This window comes from Quercus lobata, chromosome 3, assembly GCF_001633185.2.
Source record: "Quercus lobata isolate SW786 chromosome 3, ValleyOak3.0 Primary Assembly, whole genome shotgun sequence".
Lineage (NCBI taxonomy): Eukaryota > Viridiplantae > Streptophyta > Magnoliopsida > Fagales > Fagaceae > Quercus > Quercus lobata.
In genome coordinates this window covers 45,271,974-45,290,157 of record NC_044906.1, presented here as the reverse complement: position 1 = coordinate 45,290,157, position 18,184 = coordinate 45,271,974, and the positions used below count along the sequence as shown (strand labels likewise).

The window sequence follows — 18,184 nt, the reverse complement described above, 5'->3', positions numbered from 1 at the left end:
ATTTGTCAGCACGGCCTTAATTATAGGAATCCATTTTCTCTCAGCTTCTGCTATTATATATACTAGTATTTAACCCGCGCAATGCGCGGGATCATTTGAAATCTCATAAGTTGCGGAGAAATTTGTGTAATAAAATAATTTTTAAAAGCAAAAAATTGTTGTAAAGTGTGTATGATACGTTAGTTATCAATTTGTTTGTTTAATTAATACAACGAAAACACTCAAGACTAACTGAAATTTCTTAGTTCATATACAAATCAAAGGAAAAAAAAATTATATGATTGAAGCATTTGGAGCAGTATTGTTTTATGACGGGTGCTTCCATCTTCAGTAGATAACCAAATCTACTTAGCTCATAACCAAATCAAAGAGAAAAATTTTTTTGTAACATTCTATTTTAATTGAAGTAAATGCTACTTGTGGAGGTAATACACTCGCATGAGATTCTAAAATTAAAGCTACTATATTTGAAGTTGAAACTTCTTTCAGGTTTTCATTGAATTAACATGTTTCTAATTTGTTCTTAAATCAATCTTGAAGTTTGAGTTGCACTTCTCTCACAACAAAATACGGTTTTTTCACAAAAGTTTTAAGGATTCTAAGGATAGAGTTTCATGGCATCATGCAATTTTTTATTTTTTTTTTACTTTGTCCATGATCCTATATATTTTGAAAGCAAATGTTCGAAGCTACAGAAGCACTCTGGAACAAAATATTGATTCATAAAAATCATAGTTCAGCATAATGTGTTCAGATAAATTAGAAATTTGTTTTGATAAGACATAATAGAAAAATATAGAAGCAGTTGTCTTAATCTATGATCAATATATAGCAGGAGCTTTAACATAAATATACACTCATATATCAGAAGCTTGTGTTTGAACCAAAAGAAAATACTTAAAAAACACTAATACAGTCATAGTAACTTAACAGTACATTCTGTTTACATTCAGTTTAGTCTTCTAAAGAAACATACGTACATTCAGTAAGGTAGTTCTAAAGAAACATATGTACATTCAGTAAGGTAGTATATACATTAGAGTTCAGAATTTTTTTTTTCTTCGATGCATTTTGTCTAGTACCCTTTTGACGTTTTTGAAGCATTTGCAGGGGCATTCTTTTATGACCAGTTCTTCCATCTTCAGTAGTTGTAGGAGCGGTTAATTCAGGTCGTTCAACAGATGTTTCTCCTATTTCTATTTTTTGACCGGCTATGTACTTGTCCTTTTTTGGTTTTCTTACAATTTCCTCCAATATGTTCTGCAATAATTTGTATTCTTACATATCAGTTAAATATGTATCGTAAATTATGTGTAAACTAATGTTTGAATCATATAGTAACCAAGGTGAAGTAAGTATGCTTCAATTACCTGATGTTCCTCAACTTTACATGAGTCATTTTGCTTATGTGAAATTTCCATATCCAAAATCTTCGAAACTGTGTAATTTTCTGTTCCATACTTCAAGTTATATTCATCAAGATGCAGTTGGAACAAATATTTGTTGCCAATGATTTTTTGAATCTCTTTTGGTAAAATATTCTCATCTAATTTCAAGATCTGTATGAATAAAGTATCATACTGTTAGCAAAATTTGTATATATACATGCATCATGTCTTGTGCAATTATTTTTTATTTTATTTTTAAAAAATAGAAAATGGTGCGTGAATTTATGTGTTTTTGTGTGTGTGCATATATAACATTGGTAAGAAAGTATTAAAACTTCAATTTCTAAATAATAAAGATATAGGGCTGACATTTATATATAAAATTACCTCTTCTTGCATCTCTGCAAGTTCTTTTGCAGTTTTCGATATAATTTTCTCAGCTCCTTTGTCAAACAATATGAATGTGGTTGATCCGGTCTCATCTTGTACTTCGACTTGTATTCTATAGCTATTTTAGATACAAAGTTGTTAGTAGAGTATTATATATATTTTGTGCTTATGTTTACAAATCATTTTTTTTTTCATTACCTTGGGACTGCAAACTTTGGTTCATTTTTACAACGTTCACACCATAAAACTCCTTTGACTTGTTTCACTTTTGTTTTGCATATAAGACATGCAACATAATACCATCCATATTTTTTGTTGATATTAATGATTTTGGCATTGCATGTTACCATCAAGTCCTATAATACAAAGTTTAGTCGGTTTATAAAATTATTTCTTATTATAAAATACATAAATAGTTATAAATTCATAATATAAGACTATAGTTGTTACCTTTGTCTCTGAGTTCCATTCCAAGTTCTTTATTTCAGCAACTGTTTTTTTATTTTGTGACGCAAGTTCTTCATCTTGTACTTTAAGTAGTCTCTTTGGGAGTATTTCTTTAACATTTACGTCTATTGTGGTGTTCAATCTATGCATTAACATTAACATTAGTTTATTATTAATTTACATATAGGATTATCTAACCCAAAATTAGGTATAACTCAATAAAACAATAACAGAACAGTTTGTACATATTTAATTGTTGATACCTAGTATTGCATTCTAAATAAACTGAAATAAACATGTTTTTCTTAAAGATACTTGCTGGTCTCTTTTTTAACTTCTATAGCATCTGTTTTATGCAATTTTAAGCTATCTATCATTTAAGAAGTATTTCAAAGTAGTCTCTTTTTTAACTTCTATAGCATCTGTTTTATGCAATTTTAAGCTATCTATCATTTAAGAAGTATTTCAAAGTAGGTACACTTTCTAAAAGAAAAGGTGTAATAGTAGTTACTTGTTTCTAATTTCTGCAACTTCTGGAATGTCTAAATTTACACACAGTTTTGTTGCAAAAGTTGATGATAATTGATAGTCACCTACAAAAAATTGTAAAAAAATTTAAGCATTATAGATACATAAATATTATGTATTTGATAAATGATTCAATCAATTGTTACCTCTAAAAGTTTTCACAATAGTTGAAGTGACTATTACAATAAATGGCCCTTTATTTGTTTTGTAGAAATCATCATCTATTTGATGTGCAGTATTTCCCCACAAAGTTGTTTGAATTGATTTGGTCCTGAAGTTGTTTATATGTAAGTTTGAGTTATTTGAAAATTATAACATATGAGTTTTAAAAAATGTATATAGATCTTACTCTTCTAACAATAGTTGAATGTTTCTTATCTTTGTTGGACGCCCTCTTGTTTTGATCTCCTCAATGGCTCCAATGTAGTCCAATATGCCAATCACATCTGGAAAGAACACATTTAAAAAAAAATATATAATAGTTAGTATTAAATTATGAATTGCATTATTTTTTTGTTCTGTAAAAGTAGATGCTTGGCTTGTAAAATAATTAAAATTACCACTCAAGTAAGTATTGTCATAACAACGGGAAGCTATTGTTCCATAATCAGCAAATTCAAATTGGAATTGAGGTATTGAATGATCAATTCCGCTGAATTTTGAGATTGAAGTTGCTGAATTGAAGAGTATTTTGAATTTGTTATGTACTGGACGATAGTTTCCTTTATTTTCTTCAACTAAAAAGTTTGTAATTGTATATATGCTCCCTTCAATTAGTTATGAACGATAAGTTTGAGCAAGATTCTTTCTGATGCTTGCATGTATCAATGTTTCCTATGACCATTTCAAATGAATTATTCGTCAATCAATAAAATAATATTAGTAAAATTTATTTTATTTTGAAATCAATTATGAATTTACCTCTTTGTCAACCAATATCATATCGAGGCTGATCAGATCATGGTTGCTTGCTATATTAATTGCATCCCACATTCGCAAAACTCTAACTTTCACTTTTGAGTTATCTTTGTCACTTGATATCTGTTTCAATGTTGTGTACTCCATATTCATTAGAATTTGTATTATCTGCACAATTTAAACATCATTAAAATTTATATATAATTATGGAATAAAATCTATCATTTGCAAAATAAGTGACAATGAAACTTATATTATTGACAGTTTCAAATTAAAGAACAGTATGTATTACGTCTGTATGTACTATTCAATATTTCTTTATGTACAATATTAACATGGCAGGATCAACAATAAAAACAATGTTAACAATCTGTGACCATTATTTGACCACTGGAAAAAATGGAAATAAATTAATTGGGACATAATAATTATACATGTCAATTTAATTCAAAATAAAGTTTTAATTGAATCAAAATAAAAATGACATAAATAGGAAAAAAATCAGGGCATTCCAAACTTTCAGTTTGATTTACGTAATATAAATCTGTAAAAGATATCAAGAAATTGTAAAAATAAATGGAAAATTAGAGAAAAAGATAGCCAAAACTAATATTTATTGAGTAATGCGGCAAAACAGAATTTAATATGCAATAATTAATTTTAGGGAAACCATAATTTTAGTTTAAGGAAAACCATCAACAAATTTATACTCTTCAGTATTCGACAAAACACAAAGACAACCGGAAAAGATAAGTGAAAACTTAACAAAAATTTCCTAAATGGAAAAAATAAAAATGTTAAAAAATAAAAAAGGAGAAAGTTAGAACTCATATGTTTTTCAATAGAGATAAAAGAAGAACCCTAGATAATTAAATTCAATAGAGAGGAAATGATCTGTGGGCAGTTATACACAATTGGGAACGGTAATTGAATAGGAAAAAAAACATGCTAACCTTCTAAATAATTTGTTGTTTCAGTGAAGCCTTCTGAATAGTTTATTGTTGACTGTTGTAGTGAAGGAATGGCGGTTGAAACAATTGGGGTAGAGATTCTCTATTTTTGTTTGTGTGTTTTGCCGAATAAGTGTACTGCTTGAAGATGTTAAAAAGTTATCGCACCACTTGAATGGGTGATTCATCAATTTTGGGCTTGATCAGCTTATTCCGACTGGCCCAATTTTGGATCTCATCTGAGGCTTATTTTACTTCAGTAACAGAAACTATCATACAATCAATGACTTTTTTTTCTCATGACTGAGGCCGGGCTTGGGATTGTCTTTTATTGTATATGATTTTCCAACATAACTCCGTAGGCTTCGTGGTTATTAGATGAAATGGATTGGTTTTTTTTAGCTTAAGGTATGGGCCTACCCAAATAACTTTATAGGTCTCAGGTTTATTAGATGAAATGGTTTGGGCTTTTTTAGCTTAAGGTATGGGCCTACCCAAATGGGAAATTGGGCATTGTTATAGACCCACAATAAGAATTTATCTGGAGTTTTAATTCTGAGATTTTTGTGTATTTGGCAATTGTCTGATTTGTGAATATGTAATGGTCTTATTGAAGGTAATTTTTGTGATTTTTAATTTTAAAAAATATGGTGTCTGATTATATGATACGACAAATTTCTATTGTTATATGGGATGATACATCATCAATAATTGTTACATTGTTCTACCATGTGTGATAGGAGTAATTCATAGACTTAAATGACAGCATCCAAAAATTGTGTTTCCTTTTTGACATTAACAGGACCCATTTTGTGATTGACGGACTAATCTAATGCCAGAAGTCCACTGAAGTTGTTTGAGACTCATTCTATGTCTAAGTCTAACACTTCGATTCTTTTTTTCTTTTCTTTTTTTAACTTTTCTGGCCTTCTGTTTATTTCTTTAAGGGCTAGCATTAAACTGAAACCGTGTAGCAGTGAAGGTCAAAACAATAAGTGAAGCACCAATTGAACATAATTTTAACCATTCTATTTAGTATCATTGTTTGTAAAAGGGCATGAATGTGGTAATGGTCATGAAAGGATTATTGTACATAACGTAATCATCATTCTAGTAACTAATTTTTTGCCCAAAATATGGAGTTTGGTCCATCTAAAATTAAAATTAGTACCTGAATCAAACGTAGGAAACAAAAAGCAAGCATGTAAAAAAGAAAGAAAAAATTCAGGCTATAAAACTGTACACTAAACAGATGTACAAATTGCCATTGTTCAAATACATTTTAAAAATAATATAAAAAATCTTCCACGCCATTAATACAGCCACAAATGTGACAATGTTGCTAATTCAGCATATGGACACTCAAATTCAACAAAACAAAGTATTCAACAGTATGAAAGATTGAGGTTAATAATTAAATAGATACAAATATAAGATACCCAAACTTTATAGTTTCAGATTTCAAAATTCTACAATTTCAATAACTCTTCAAAAACAGCAGATCAGGTAGAATGTAAAACGGGAACTGGCAACTAAATAGAATTTTGTAGTTGCTATTTTTTCTTCTGATGTTATCGTGCTAGCTGCTGCATCATTTCGAATAGTGATAACACTTTCTCTTTTTTAGCGCTCCTCCCCCCTTTGAATACCCACTGCACCACAACCATACACATCCCACAAAATTTAGTTCAGAATATGATCAGTAGGATGCAAACGGGAAAAAAAAGTGTAATATTCATGTGATCATAAAAACAAACCCCTCATTTTAATTAGTCAGCAACTTTCAGATTCTAAAAGACCAAAAAACTACACTACAAATCATATTATAAACAAATCAAAAACTCTCTCCTTTTACAGTCAAATTTAAGAAATTGTGGTTGCTAATATTTGGTTTTTGAAGTTCCAAGTTAAAAAAATTCAATCCTCTGACATTGCTAGAGCTCATAAACCAACTCAACGTTAGAGTATTGCAAATGTAGTTTGACTTCCTAAGAGGAGTCTTTGAACTTTGACTTTCTCTTATTTGACACATGAGACATATGTCCATGAGTCAACGTAGTTCTTTATGTTTTGTGACTTAAGAAGTCTGCTGTGATATCGCTCCGAATCAGTAAGGTGGATGGCCTGGCTTCGGTGGGCTATCGAAACGGTTGATGGCCTGCAAGGAAGGAAACGCAATCAAAGAGGAGACCGGAGAAGACCGGTCGAACCCCCTCCGATGGAGAAGTTAGTTTTGTAGAGAAGGAAGTTCCAAGTCTTTTGGAAAATTGTCTGAGTGAGAATCTTACCTTTGTCGGGTTCAGACCGGTCCCTTATATAGGGAGCCTGGGACGGTTACTTGTCCAATAACCGTTCCAGGATTTGTGGAAACCAACAACTCCGGAGTTAACTACCTCAACGGATATAAAATTGTAACCGCTAATGGAAGTTAACTTATTCGAAGGGTTTGTTGAAAGTCTAAGTGTTGAGTTTCCGTCTGTCTAGCATAGGACGGTTTGGTTCGTCCAAAGATATCTATCGATTGTTCATGGACGAACCTAATGGACGATCATGCCTCATGGAGGACAGTTTATGGAGTGGTGCTATTATTCATGGACGCTTCTTCCTCTTCTGGATAAACTATGGGATCAATCCTGCGTTGTAGGCTCTGGACGAGCCCGTTGGACGAGCTGGAGATGGGAATTATTTTCCGCTTCTCTATCATGCTGTATTTAAAAAATTTTAAACTCATCATGTATAGAGTTGTTCTGTCTACAGTAAGAAGCCTTTCTAACTTCTGTTCTCTACTTTATATTGAATTGTTCTTTCCCATGTCTATATATCACCCTCAATCTTATTCCTAGAAGGTATGGAGATGCCATTTGAGCTAAAGCTCAACGTCAAGTTTTGCTTGCTTTCTGCAAATCTGCTCTCAAAACATTGTGGCATTAATTCAACTCTAATAAATCAAATCCTTCTCTGCTGTTATTCGTTTGTGTTATTGGCCAGATTCAATGATTTTATGTTTTCTAATGAATAAAGTCAGCTTAAATAGATCTTTAATCACTTATTTTTCCCTTTTTGGGATCATGATTACATGCTCATTTTTTGTTAATATGGTGTTTGTCGTGTCAAAATTCTTTTACTTTAATTCTATTTTAACTTGTATAGTACATTGCCAGTGTACTTGGAGTGGGTTTGCTTCCTTCCTAACATGATGAAATACTGCTATGGCCTCTAGGTACTATTGAGTAGTAGAGTGGTGAATATTGATACTATATATAGACATATAACTTTTTCCTTGTGGATACATATGATCTCATGTTACCATACTTGGTTGATTTTGTGAAATGTAGTTCTCTCAGGTATGGATTTTGCTTTAATGTTATTGATCTTTGCAATTTTATACATTCTGAAATTCAACTTACAATACACCACATGAAGAATCACCTAATGTTTAGCAAATTACTTCTTTAAAATACTAATGGATGAAATGATGAAACTCCATTAACTTATTCTATAACTCACTGGCAGAGACTTTTTAAATAAGAAATCAATCAAACATATAGATCATGACAGCATATTTCAATATCATAATTACTAAATCAAATGGTACCAAAATATTTTGACCAACTAATCCAAAAAAATAAAAAAATCAATATAAATACAGTTAGGTTCAAACAGTAATATAATAATTGGTAAGAAGTAAATCACAGGTACAACAACCGAGGCAAACATTTTATCATTTTTCTCTTTGACTCTTAAGATTTTCACAAAAATAGTAATTTCCTTTTTACTACTAAATGTGAAATATCTTGTACATCATCAGTATATATTATATGAGAAACATAGTGTAAAATTGGTGTATACACAAATTATAATTTCATGTGAAGTGTATATATCAATACTAAGATCATCAATAACTCCCCATAGCAGATATGGAAAATGTTTTTTAGATTTCTATATCCTTTTTTTTTTAATATTATTTTCTGTTTAAAAAAAAAATTAAAACTTACCTATTAGTTAACCGAAATCATAGCAATGTTGATCAGGTCATAGTTGTTTGCTATGTTAACTGCATCCCTCATTCACTGCTATTTGCTTCAAAGTTTTGTACTTCATTGCGATATAAATCTGAAATATTTGCACAATGTAAACATTAGTAAAATTTATATATAACATTAGAGTAAAATCTATTGTTTACAATAAAAGTGACAATCTAGTTTACATTATCATCAACTGCAAAATAATTTTAATAGATAATATGTGTTACCTTTTGGTAGATCATTAAATATTTCTTTACATACAATATTTTTGGTATGAAAGTGATCGCCATTATCATTTTCAGCAATAAGTATTTTAAGACCATTTCTGCTTGTAACTCTAGAGACGGCAACATATAACTGTCCATGACTGAAAACTGGTCTCTCTAAATAAAGTCCAACAGATTTCAAAGATTGTCCCTGGCTCTTATTAATTGTCATAGCAAAGCAAACAAATACTGGAAACTGTCTTCTTTTTAGTACGAAAGGCCATTTAGATTCAGAAGGGGAAAGAACTATTCTTGGAATAAATACTTTATCTCCAACATGAGATCCTGATATTATTTGAGCTTCCAAAACCCATTTTGATAACTAAGTGACTAAAAGCCTGGTACCATTACAAAGTCCAGCACTTTGGTTTAAATTTCGAAGTAGCATTATTGGCAATCCCACTTTCAACCTAAGTTTATGGTTTGGAATACCGGGATACTTCAATGAATTGAGATGCTCTGTTGGATACATCATATCTTGATCTAGAATGTTGGTTGAAGCTTTACATATTGAATCTGCACCGAGATATGTCTTTTCATCAACATTGATAAGGTCAATCATGTAATCATTTATGTCTTCAACTACTTCATTTGTTGGAGCTAAAATTGCCCTTTCTTCTAAGTACTTTGAATCGCTGAATTTAGCTTGGAAGTCAGGATAAGTAGCATTCACGATATCGTTGAAAGGATGACTACCAGGTTGAATTAGTAAGTCATGTGGTATTTCAATCAATGCTTCATCTTCACTATCATTAAGTCCACCATCACCAATTTTCAATATCCATTCAGCAAATTCTCTTGCACCAATATCACCTGGATCTTGTGTCAGCCTCATATTTTTGGACAAAATGAAAACTCTACAATTGTTCCATAATGAAGACTTGGTAATTGATGCTTCAACTATTTGTTCTCTTCGTCCTTTTGGTATAACTGGTAAAATCTGTCTAAAATCACCACCAAGAACAACTGTTTTTCCTCCAAAAGGTTTGTCTGTACTATCGCTGGCAGTAAAATGTAATATATCTCTTAGTGAACGATCAACAGCTTCAAAACAGTTTCGATGTGTCATAGGAGCTTCATCCCAAATTATAAGACTTGCTTTTGTCATAAGTTCTGGAATTTGTGAACCTTGTTTAATTCCGCAAGTTGAACTGTCTGTTACAATTATTGGTATTTGAAATCTTGAATGAGCCGTTCTCCCTCCTGGCAATAATAATGCAGCAATTCCAGATGATGCTACTGCAATGACAATCTTTCCTTCTGAACGCAGCCGGCATATAATGGTTTTCCAAAGGTAAGTCTTCCCAGTACCTCCATGTCCATATACAAATAAGAAGTCACCTTTATTTCTCAAAACAGAATCAATTACTGCATTATATATATTCCTTTGATCAGAATTAAGACCATTAAAAAGTTCAATATGTTCCACTGCCAAAGAATCTCTATCATAATCCAATTCTTCTTGTAATATTCTGTTATTACATTGTCTCAAAAGCAATGTGTTTGGATATGGTATTGTTTCAAATTCTTGCAAAGATCTTCCACTTCTTATCAGAATTTGTTCTATATCACTAAATGCATAATTCTGCAATTGGAAGTCGTCAAGATGTAAATTGTCATAGCGTAAAACTACTCTCTGATGATGAAGAATGTCCTCGGATAATAATCGCCAATTCGAAATCCATAGTTTATAAGGGTCAGAAACTTCACAAAAAATCAGCATTGTGACAAAAAGATCACAAAGTTGTTTTCCTGAAGCCCAATGTGACGCATGATTTAAAGCTTCATGCCATTCTTTATCATCATCAAGCAAACCAAGCGCATAACATGCTGATCTGAAATCTGAATATACTACATTCTTTATAGTTCTTATTTCTTTAAAGGATCGAGCTCCTTTAACAACATTTAATAACATCCGTAAATAAAAACGCTCTCCACTTGCAGGATGAGCATAGTATATACGCCCTATACATCTTCCAGACTTCCTCAATCTCCATTCCTTGTCTTTTTTATGCCATGCCCATTTTGTTGGAAACTCAGAATAAGTTAATTCTCTTGCTTCTTCATACAACTCATTTGCTTTCATCCACTTTGTAAATTTAGTTTTTCTGATGTCTGGTCTATTAATAACATTATCTAAATACTCTGTATCTTTAAAAACAACTGGCTGTTGATTTTCGATATGGAAACTAAGTCTTTGTACAGCAGGTTGTCGATAGTGGATTTCAAACTCAAATATCCTCCAGCATGCCTCTATGGCAGACACATATCTACAATTTAAGTATGCTTTAACTTCATCCGTGTCTGTCATATTTTGCATTCCAGTAGAAGCATCAACATGTAAATTTTCTTCAAGAATCAAAGTTGCACGATCAGGTCCCTTCGTAATATATTTGAATAAGTATTTGATAGACCTTGAACGATTACACCACTCGACATTTATGTGAGCTTGAAATTTCACCAATAAATCAATATTGTGAGGAACTATATATCGATTATCGAGTTTGACTCCATTTCTTTCAATATATATTCCATTATTCCTTCTTCTATAGATTGGGAAACCATCATTATCAACTGTGGTCTGAGAACAAAATTTCTTAGGAAAGTGTTTCACACATTTGTTCTCAATCATACAACTTGCCTTTGAATTTACAGATCCGCAAGGACCATGTACCATGTATTGTTTGACAGCATCATAAGCCAACGGTTCCTTTTTCAAATCTGGAATTTCTGCTGAGATTATCTTGTCAATTTCTGCTGCTGTAGGATGTTTGTCATCATTATGTAGAAAAAGCAATATGTGTTGCATGAGGTAGGCCTCTCTTTTGATATTCAACTGTATAGACAACTGGTACCAAAACAGCAAGTTAAATATATTAATATAGAGTAATTATAAACACCAAAAGGAATAAGAAACCACTCATCCAAAGTGTACCTGCAATTACTCTTCCAAAGTGTTGACCATGCTTTAAATCGTTTAAAAGTTGATCAAGCTTTATCTTAAATACTCTTGCAACCACATCAGGTCGGTCTTCAATTTTTTGCCCAGGTTTCCTAGATAGGAAAAGCTCAATTTCCGGCCATTTTGCATTGCATGTGAAGGTAATGAACAAATCTGGGTAGCCATCCCATCTACAAATCGCCATTGCATCTTGGTAATTTTCGATCATATACCTTGGACCTCCTGTGAAACTTGAAGGTAAAACAAATCTTTTCCCAGCAAATGCAGGGGTGGTATCACCTCTCATAACAACATCCTTCAATCCATTATACAGTTCAATCCTCAACTTTTCTTGATTACTTTTCACCCACATAAGTCTTATTGCCTCAATACATGTATAGGCATCTACATCAAATTGCTGAAATAATCGGCCACCAGAAATTAATGCATGTCCCTCACCATCCCGCTCTTGCAATCTAAATGCATAATATTCTCTCATAGTAACGAAGTCATTTGTGTCAGATCTGGTCTCATCTATATTTCTGTACAATATGCCAAGCCTGAAGCCATCCTCACCATATGGAAATAAAAGAGGATATTGCAATGCCATGTATGACGGATGCAACTCATTGATCCTATGTAACCCTCCTTCTTTTAATTTCACAATAATATCACGAAATGCATTATCAACACCAATATCGCCAACAATAATTGCAGCAATTTCAGAACATGTAGGAAGATTGTACTCTCTTCCGTCTGTACTTCGTGAGCCAATAAGACGTAATCTTAAATGATGAATATCACGTTCTATGAACATCTCTAGACATACGAAATATCTTCACCAAATTGTTTGACTCATCAAACATTTTGACCAATGCATCAACAATAGATGGATCAAGGTCTTTATTAGCTGTACTGCTACTAAAGGCATTCATTCTATGTTGGACTTCATTTTCAGTATCATAGAAATATAACTGTGCAAATTGTGGGTCCTCACCATTATTAGGAAGAAGTGTTCCAATCCTATGATGGGTTTAACCATTAAGTCTGAAAATGTATGGGCCTCTACCATCGTTAACTCTATTATCCACCTTGCCACCCATAGATGTCATTGCAAACATTGCGTTATAATTCCTTATTTGAGTTCTAAATGTTTTAGATCGTTGTCCACCAAGAGGATCTAATAACTCATTAAGAAGAGGAGGTGTTTTTCTAAGTAAAGGCAACTTCACCTTACCCTCCATACAGCACAAAGAAAACGTTGGAATTCTAGGCCTTTTAGATTTTACACTCCTTTCTTCATACCATAACACAGCACCACAATGCTTACATAAATAAGAAGGTGGGCCAAAATTCCAAGGTTCAATAGCATTACCGGGTGAATGTAATGAACAATTTTCATGATTGACTACCATTTTGTTTCTCCTTTTTTTTTTTTTCAGCAATGACTATTTTCCTGTATTTTCTAGCTTCAGCAACTTCATTTTGTAAAGTATTTTGTATTTCATACTGTTTTCTTTTGGATCGCTTTTCAAACATCATCATCCGTCTTTTCTGTCGTTCTAAACTTGCATTTTCCATTTTCTCTTTTACTATTATAAGATGGAAAAACAAAAGTAAAATTAGCATTTATTTTAAAAGTGAAAGAGTACATATTTAATAATCTTCTCAAAGCTACTTTTGTTCAATTGTTTTTTTTAATCAAGCATCAACAAATTATAAAGAGATACAAATCTAAATAAAACCAACAAAGGGGAATTTGGGCTTAGCATCTGTTTTAAGAGTCAAATGATAAAAAGATACTAATCTAAATAAAAGCAACAATGGGGAAATTTGGCAATACTAACCTCTTTATTTAATTCAGCAGTTCTTCTTGAATAGTAAAAAAAAACGTCTTAAAATCCAAAACAGAGATGATAAACCTACAATAGCACGCGAGAATGTAAACACTATTGAAAACACAAAACATGGCAGGTTTATTTGTATTAAACAGTAGAAACTATCAGTTTACTGAAATAATGAAAAATAAAGTAATTAATACTAAGAATGAGACATACACAATTAAAACAAATGACTATACAAAATAAGTAAAGCTAACAACAACAACAATTACAAATTTAAAAACACTGCCAATAAACTGAACCTAATAGCCTGAGCAGTACAAAAAATAAAAGATACCAAGTCTAATACAACAATTTTGAAATAAACATCAGGAAAGAAAATTTAAAAAAATAATAGTAAGCATTCCAGTAAACCAAAACAATAAATCAGAAGAGAAACAATAGTTAAATAAAATACTAAGAAGAAAAATACAAAGGCAAGAATAGAAGTGAGTGTGCTAAATATGTTTAAAATCATGAAATTTGGTGTAAAGATAGAATTAATTCAGATCTATTCTTTGAAACTTGAAATCTGAATTAAAATTCGAAAATCAAATTTTAATGCTAAGATAAGAAGCTAGTATGGGGTAATTCTTATGTATTACGTCATAAACAACCATCCAAACTTACAAAATGTTCATCCAACAGGTACAAACTATTAGTTGTGATAGAACATGATAGAATTACAATGACAATACCAACTTCAATGAAATACTTCAATTTAAATTACTTTATCAAAACTGAAACAAAATTGTATCATAATTATATGATTTTGAAATTATGTAGATACAAATAAAACTGAAACCCCACTTCAAAAACTGGAAAAAGCTTTTTAATTCCTCAAAGCTTTTCTGATCAATATAATCAATTACAAAAGTCAAGCAAATATCAGAAGTTAGCATCTTGCTATATTTTAATATTTTTCGTCACACTTATAATAGTAATTGAAAGTCTATAAATGCATACTTTTGGATGAACACATCAACCAAAAGAACTTTGCTTTTACACCAACAAATAAAATGTCTTTATAACAAAAGAAGTGTAAGACTGTTTTCTGCAAAACACTAATTACAAATGCAGGTATAAATTATATAAAATAGTTTTAAAAAATAAAATTTATAACAATTTTTTTTTCAAAAGTATAATACAATTAGAATCCCTAAATATAATAATATATATAAGAAAACAGTTGAAGAAACAGATTAAAGAACCAAATAGATATGAAGAATGTAACTGCAGGTAAATTGTACCTTCACATAAACCATGCATGTTACTTAAAGAAACAGTCTCATAAATATGGTCATTAACAAACTCTTCAAAGTAAACAAAAAATAACATTGACCAAATATTCAAAATTCCACTCTCAACCCCCCCTACAAATAACAGAACAGGTAATAGAGAAAACCAAAAAACCCAAAAATTATAATTTAATTATTAACTTTAAAAAATAACCAACCATTAAAAGTTAGGTAGTTTTCAAAATTTTAGAAACTGTATTACAAAAAGTTACTATTGTGAAACCTATAGTTGGTACACTCCTCCATGGTTCTTAATTTAAAAATACATTTGAGCAGTTCATTGAGTTGCAAAGCTAAATTTTCAATAAAAATCAACAGCTACTGTACATGAATCAATACTATAATCGAACAAAACAAGATTCAAGAAATTGCAAAAATAAATGAGAAAATAGAGAAAAAAGGAGGAAAAAATGCATACCTTCGACTATACCCATTTTTCCCTGGAAACCCTAGAAACGACAAATGAATAGAAAACAAAAAAAGAGGAATTTTACCTTGGGGTCATTTTATAAATTAGAAAACAATCAACTTAATACACTATACTTAATGTGATGGAAAATATGGAAGGGGGTGGATGGTTAGTTGTTTAATTATTTACTTTGCTTGAAGGTACTATGGTTTTAAAATGGATAAAATTAATGACTATTTCTTTTTCTTTTTAAACAACAATCTTTACTAAAATGTATCTAAGTACACACGGAATATCAAACAAAGGAGTAACTACACTAAAAATACGTTTGTATGAAGGTATCTACATGTTTGGAATCTCTAATCATACATGCCTAAAAATGTTTCTAGATTGTTGCAAAACTGATCAATATAATGAATTACAAAAGTCAAGCAAAAATCAGAAGTTAGCATCTTGCTATATTTTCATATTTTTCATCACACTTATAATAGTAATTGAAAGTCTATAAATGCGTACTTTTGGATGAACACATCAACCAAAAAAACTATGCTTTTACACCAACAAATAAAATGTCTTTATAACAAAAGAAGTGTAAGACTGTTTTCTGCAAAACACTAATTACAAATGCAGGTATAAATTATACAAAATGGTTTTAAAAAATAAAATTTATAACAATTTTTTTTTTCAAAAGTATAATACAATTAGAATCCCTAAATATAATAATATATATAAGAAAACAGTTGAAGAAACAGATTAAAGAACCAAATAGATATGAAGAATGTAACTGCAGGTAAATTGTACCTTCACATAAACCATGCATGTTACTTAAAGAAACAGTCTCATAAATATGGTCATTAACAAACCCTTCAAAGCAAACAAAAAATAACATTGACCAAATATTCAAAATTCCACTCTCAACCCCCCCTACAAATAACAGAACAGGTAATAGAGAAAACCAAAAAACCCAAAAATTATAATTTAATTATTAACTTTAAAAAATAACCAACCATTAAAAGTTAGGTAGGTTTCAAAATTTTAGAAACTGTATTACAAAAAGTTACTATTGTGAAACCTACAGTTGGTACACTCCTCCATGGTTCTCAATTTAAAAATACATTTGAGCAGTTCATTGAGTTGCAAAGCTAAATTTTCAATAAAAATCAACAGCTACTGTACATGAATCAATACTACAATCGAACAAATCAGGATTCAAGAAATTGCAAAAATAAATGAGAAAATAGAGAAAAAAGGAGGAAAAAAATGCAATCTGCAAATTAGTGGACCACCAAACTTTAGTTCATCTATCAAATTTTTACTACACACTCCACTTCAACTTCTTGAAGCCCCAAATTCACAAATCACTACACTTTGTAATCTTTGTAATTTTAGAAACTGTATTACAAAAAGTTACTATTGGGTGCATTCACATATGATTAATTTTGCGAATTATAAAAATCAACAGCTACTGTACATGAAACACTTTATGCTAAGGACCACAAACTAAATATTCAAAACTGGCTTGAAATTGTAATTAGCAGTTATACAACCCTTAACATTACAAAGTGAAATATCTCAAAAATAAACCAACAAAGACATAAATAAGTAAACAAAACATAAAAGCAATTCCTACTTTCTAATAAATCAAAACATGAAAATAAATATCAATAGAGGTTTATTTCAGTAGAGAAATAAAAAAATAATAATAATAAATACAAAAAAGTAAAACAACAAAGACGATTGTATATTCCAAGCATTCAGTTTTTTTTTTTTTTTTTAAATACAATCTAAACAGAAATCTGCCAAACTAAAACTAAATTTAATCAATGAGAAATTAGGGAAAAAGGAGGAAAAATGCATACCTTCGACTATACCCATTTTCCCTGGAAACCCTAGAAACGGAAAATGAATAGAAAACCAAAAAAGAGGGAAAAATGTCTACCTTCTCAATTGTTTCTTGTTGAAGAGCAGAGATGGAATAGTTTCTAAGTCATCTGTTGCAGAGAACGAACAGAGGTTGCCACTGTTGCAGAGGTTTTACTTTTCATCTATTTATACTATAATCGACCAAAACAGGATTCAAGAAATTGCAAAAATAAATGAGAAATTAGGGGAAAAAATGCCTACCTTCGACTACACCCCTTTTTTTTCCCTGGAAACCCTATAATCGATAACTGAATAGAAAAAACAAAAAAGGGGGAAAATTTCTACCTTCTGAATTGTTTGTTGTTGAAGAGCAGAGACGGATTAGTTTCTAAATCGTCTGTTGTAGAAGTTTTCAGTCTGCACGCAAGTTTTGTGTTTTTTGTATAGTAAGCTGAATTTTGATCGTGTGTTTAAAGGTGCTGTATCGCTACAAGTCTGATTTTGAGAGTCTGAAGATAAAGTGATAAACCACTCCAAACGCACCGTCTGAGTTTTTTTAAGTTTAAACTCTATACGTGCCGGGTTACTGACTAAAGATGAGGCACTCCAAACACACCGTCCAGTTTTTTTAAAGTTTAAACTCTATACGTGGCAGTTTTTTAGATAAGCATTTTTGCTTATGTGTCAGCACGTGGTTAAAGGCTTCTGCTATTATATATAGTATTAGATTAGATATATATGATAAATTTGTCAGATTATTTTGATTCGTAATAATATAGAGGGCATTCAAATTGTTGTTAACATACATTGGTGATTGGGCTATGCAATAGATGCCATGCTTAAATGTAGTTGATATAATAATTAATATATATATATATATA

At 30.9% G+C, this 18,184-nt stretch overlaps 2 protein-coding genes across 2 annotated transcripts; both read right to left on the bottom strand.

Annotated features, from left to right (window-relative positions):
- Nucleotides 1-877: 877 nt before the first annotated feature.
- LOC115979689 lies at nucleotides 878-3,525 on the bottom strand. The gene is made up of 9 exons (XM_031101754.1): nucleotides 3,314-3,525; nucleotides 3,103-3,199; nucleotides 2,900-3,024; nucleotides 2,737-2,818; nucleotides 2,229-2,367; nucleotides 1,977-2,134; nucleotides 1,776-1,896; nucleotides 1,371-1,559; nucleotides 878-1,260 (listed from the first exon to the last, which is right to left on the bottom strand). The coding sequence occupies exons 6-9, from the start codon at nucleotides 2,126-2,128 to the stop codon at nucleotides 997-999; spliced, it is 726 nt and encodes a 241-aa protein (XP_030957614.1). The 5' UTR covers nucleotides 2,129-2,134; nucleotides 2,229-2,367; nucleotides 2,737-2,818; nucleotides 2,900-3,024; nucleotides 3,103-3,199; nucleotides 3,314-3,525; the 3' UTR covers nucleotides 878-996.
- A 5,709-nt stretch (nucleotides 3,526-9,234) lies between these two features.
- On the bottom strand, nucleotides 9,235-12,670 carry LOC115980958. Its single transcript, XM_031103154.1, has 2 exons — nucleotides 11,858-12,670; nucleotides 9,235-11,760 (listed from the first exon to the last, which is right to left on the bottom strand). The coding sequence occupies exons 1-2, from the start codon at nucleotides 12,668-12,670 to the stop codon at nucleotides 9,235-9,237; spliced, it is 3,339 nt and encodes a 1,112-aa protein (XP_030959014.1).
- Nucleotides 12,671-18,184: the final 5,514 nt, after the last annotated feature.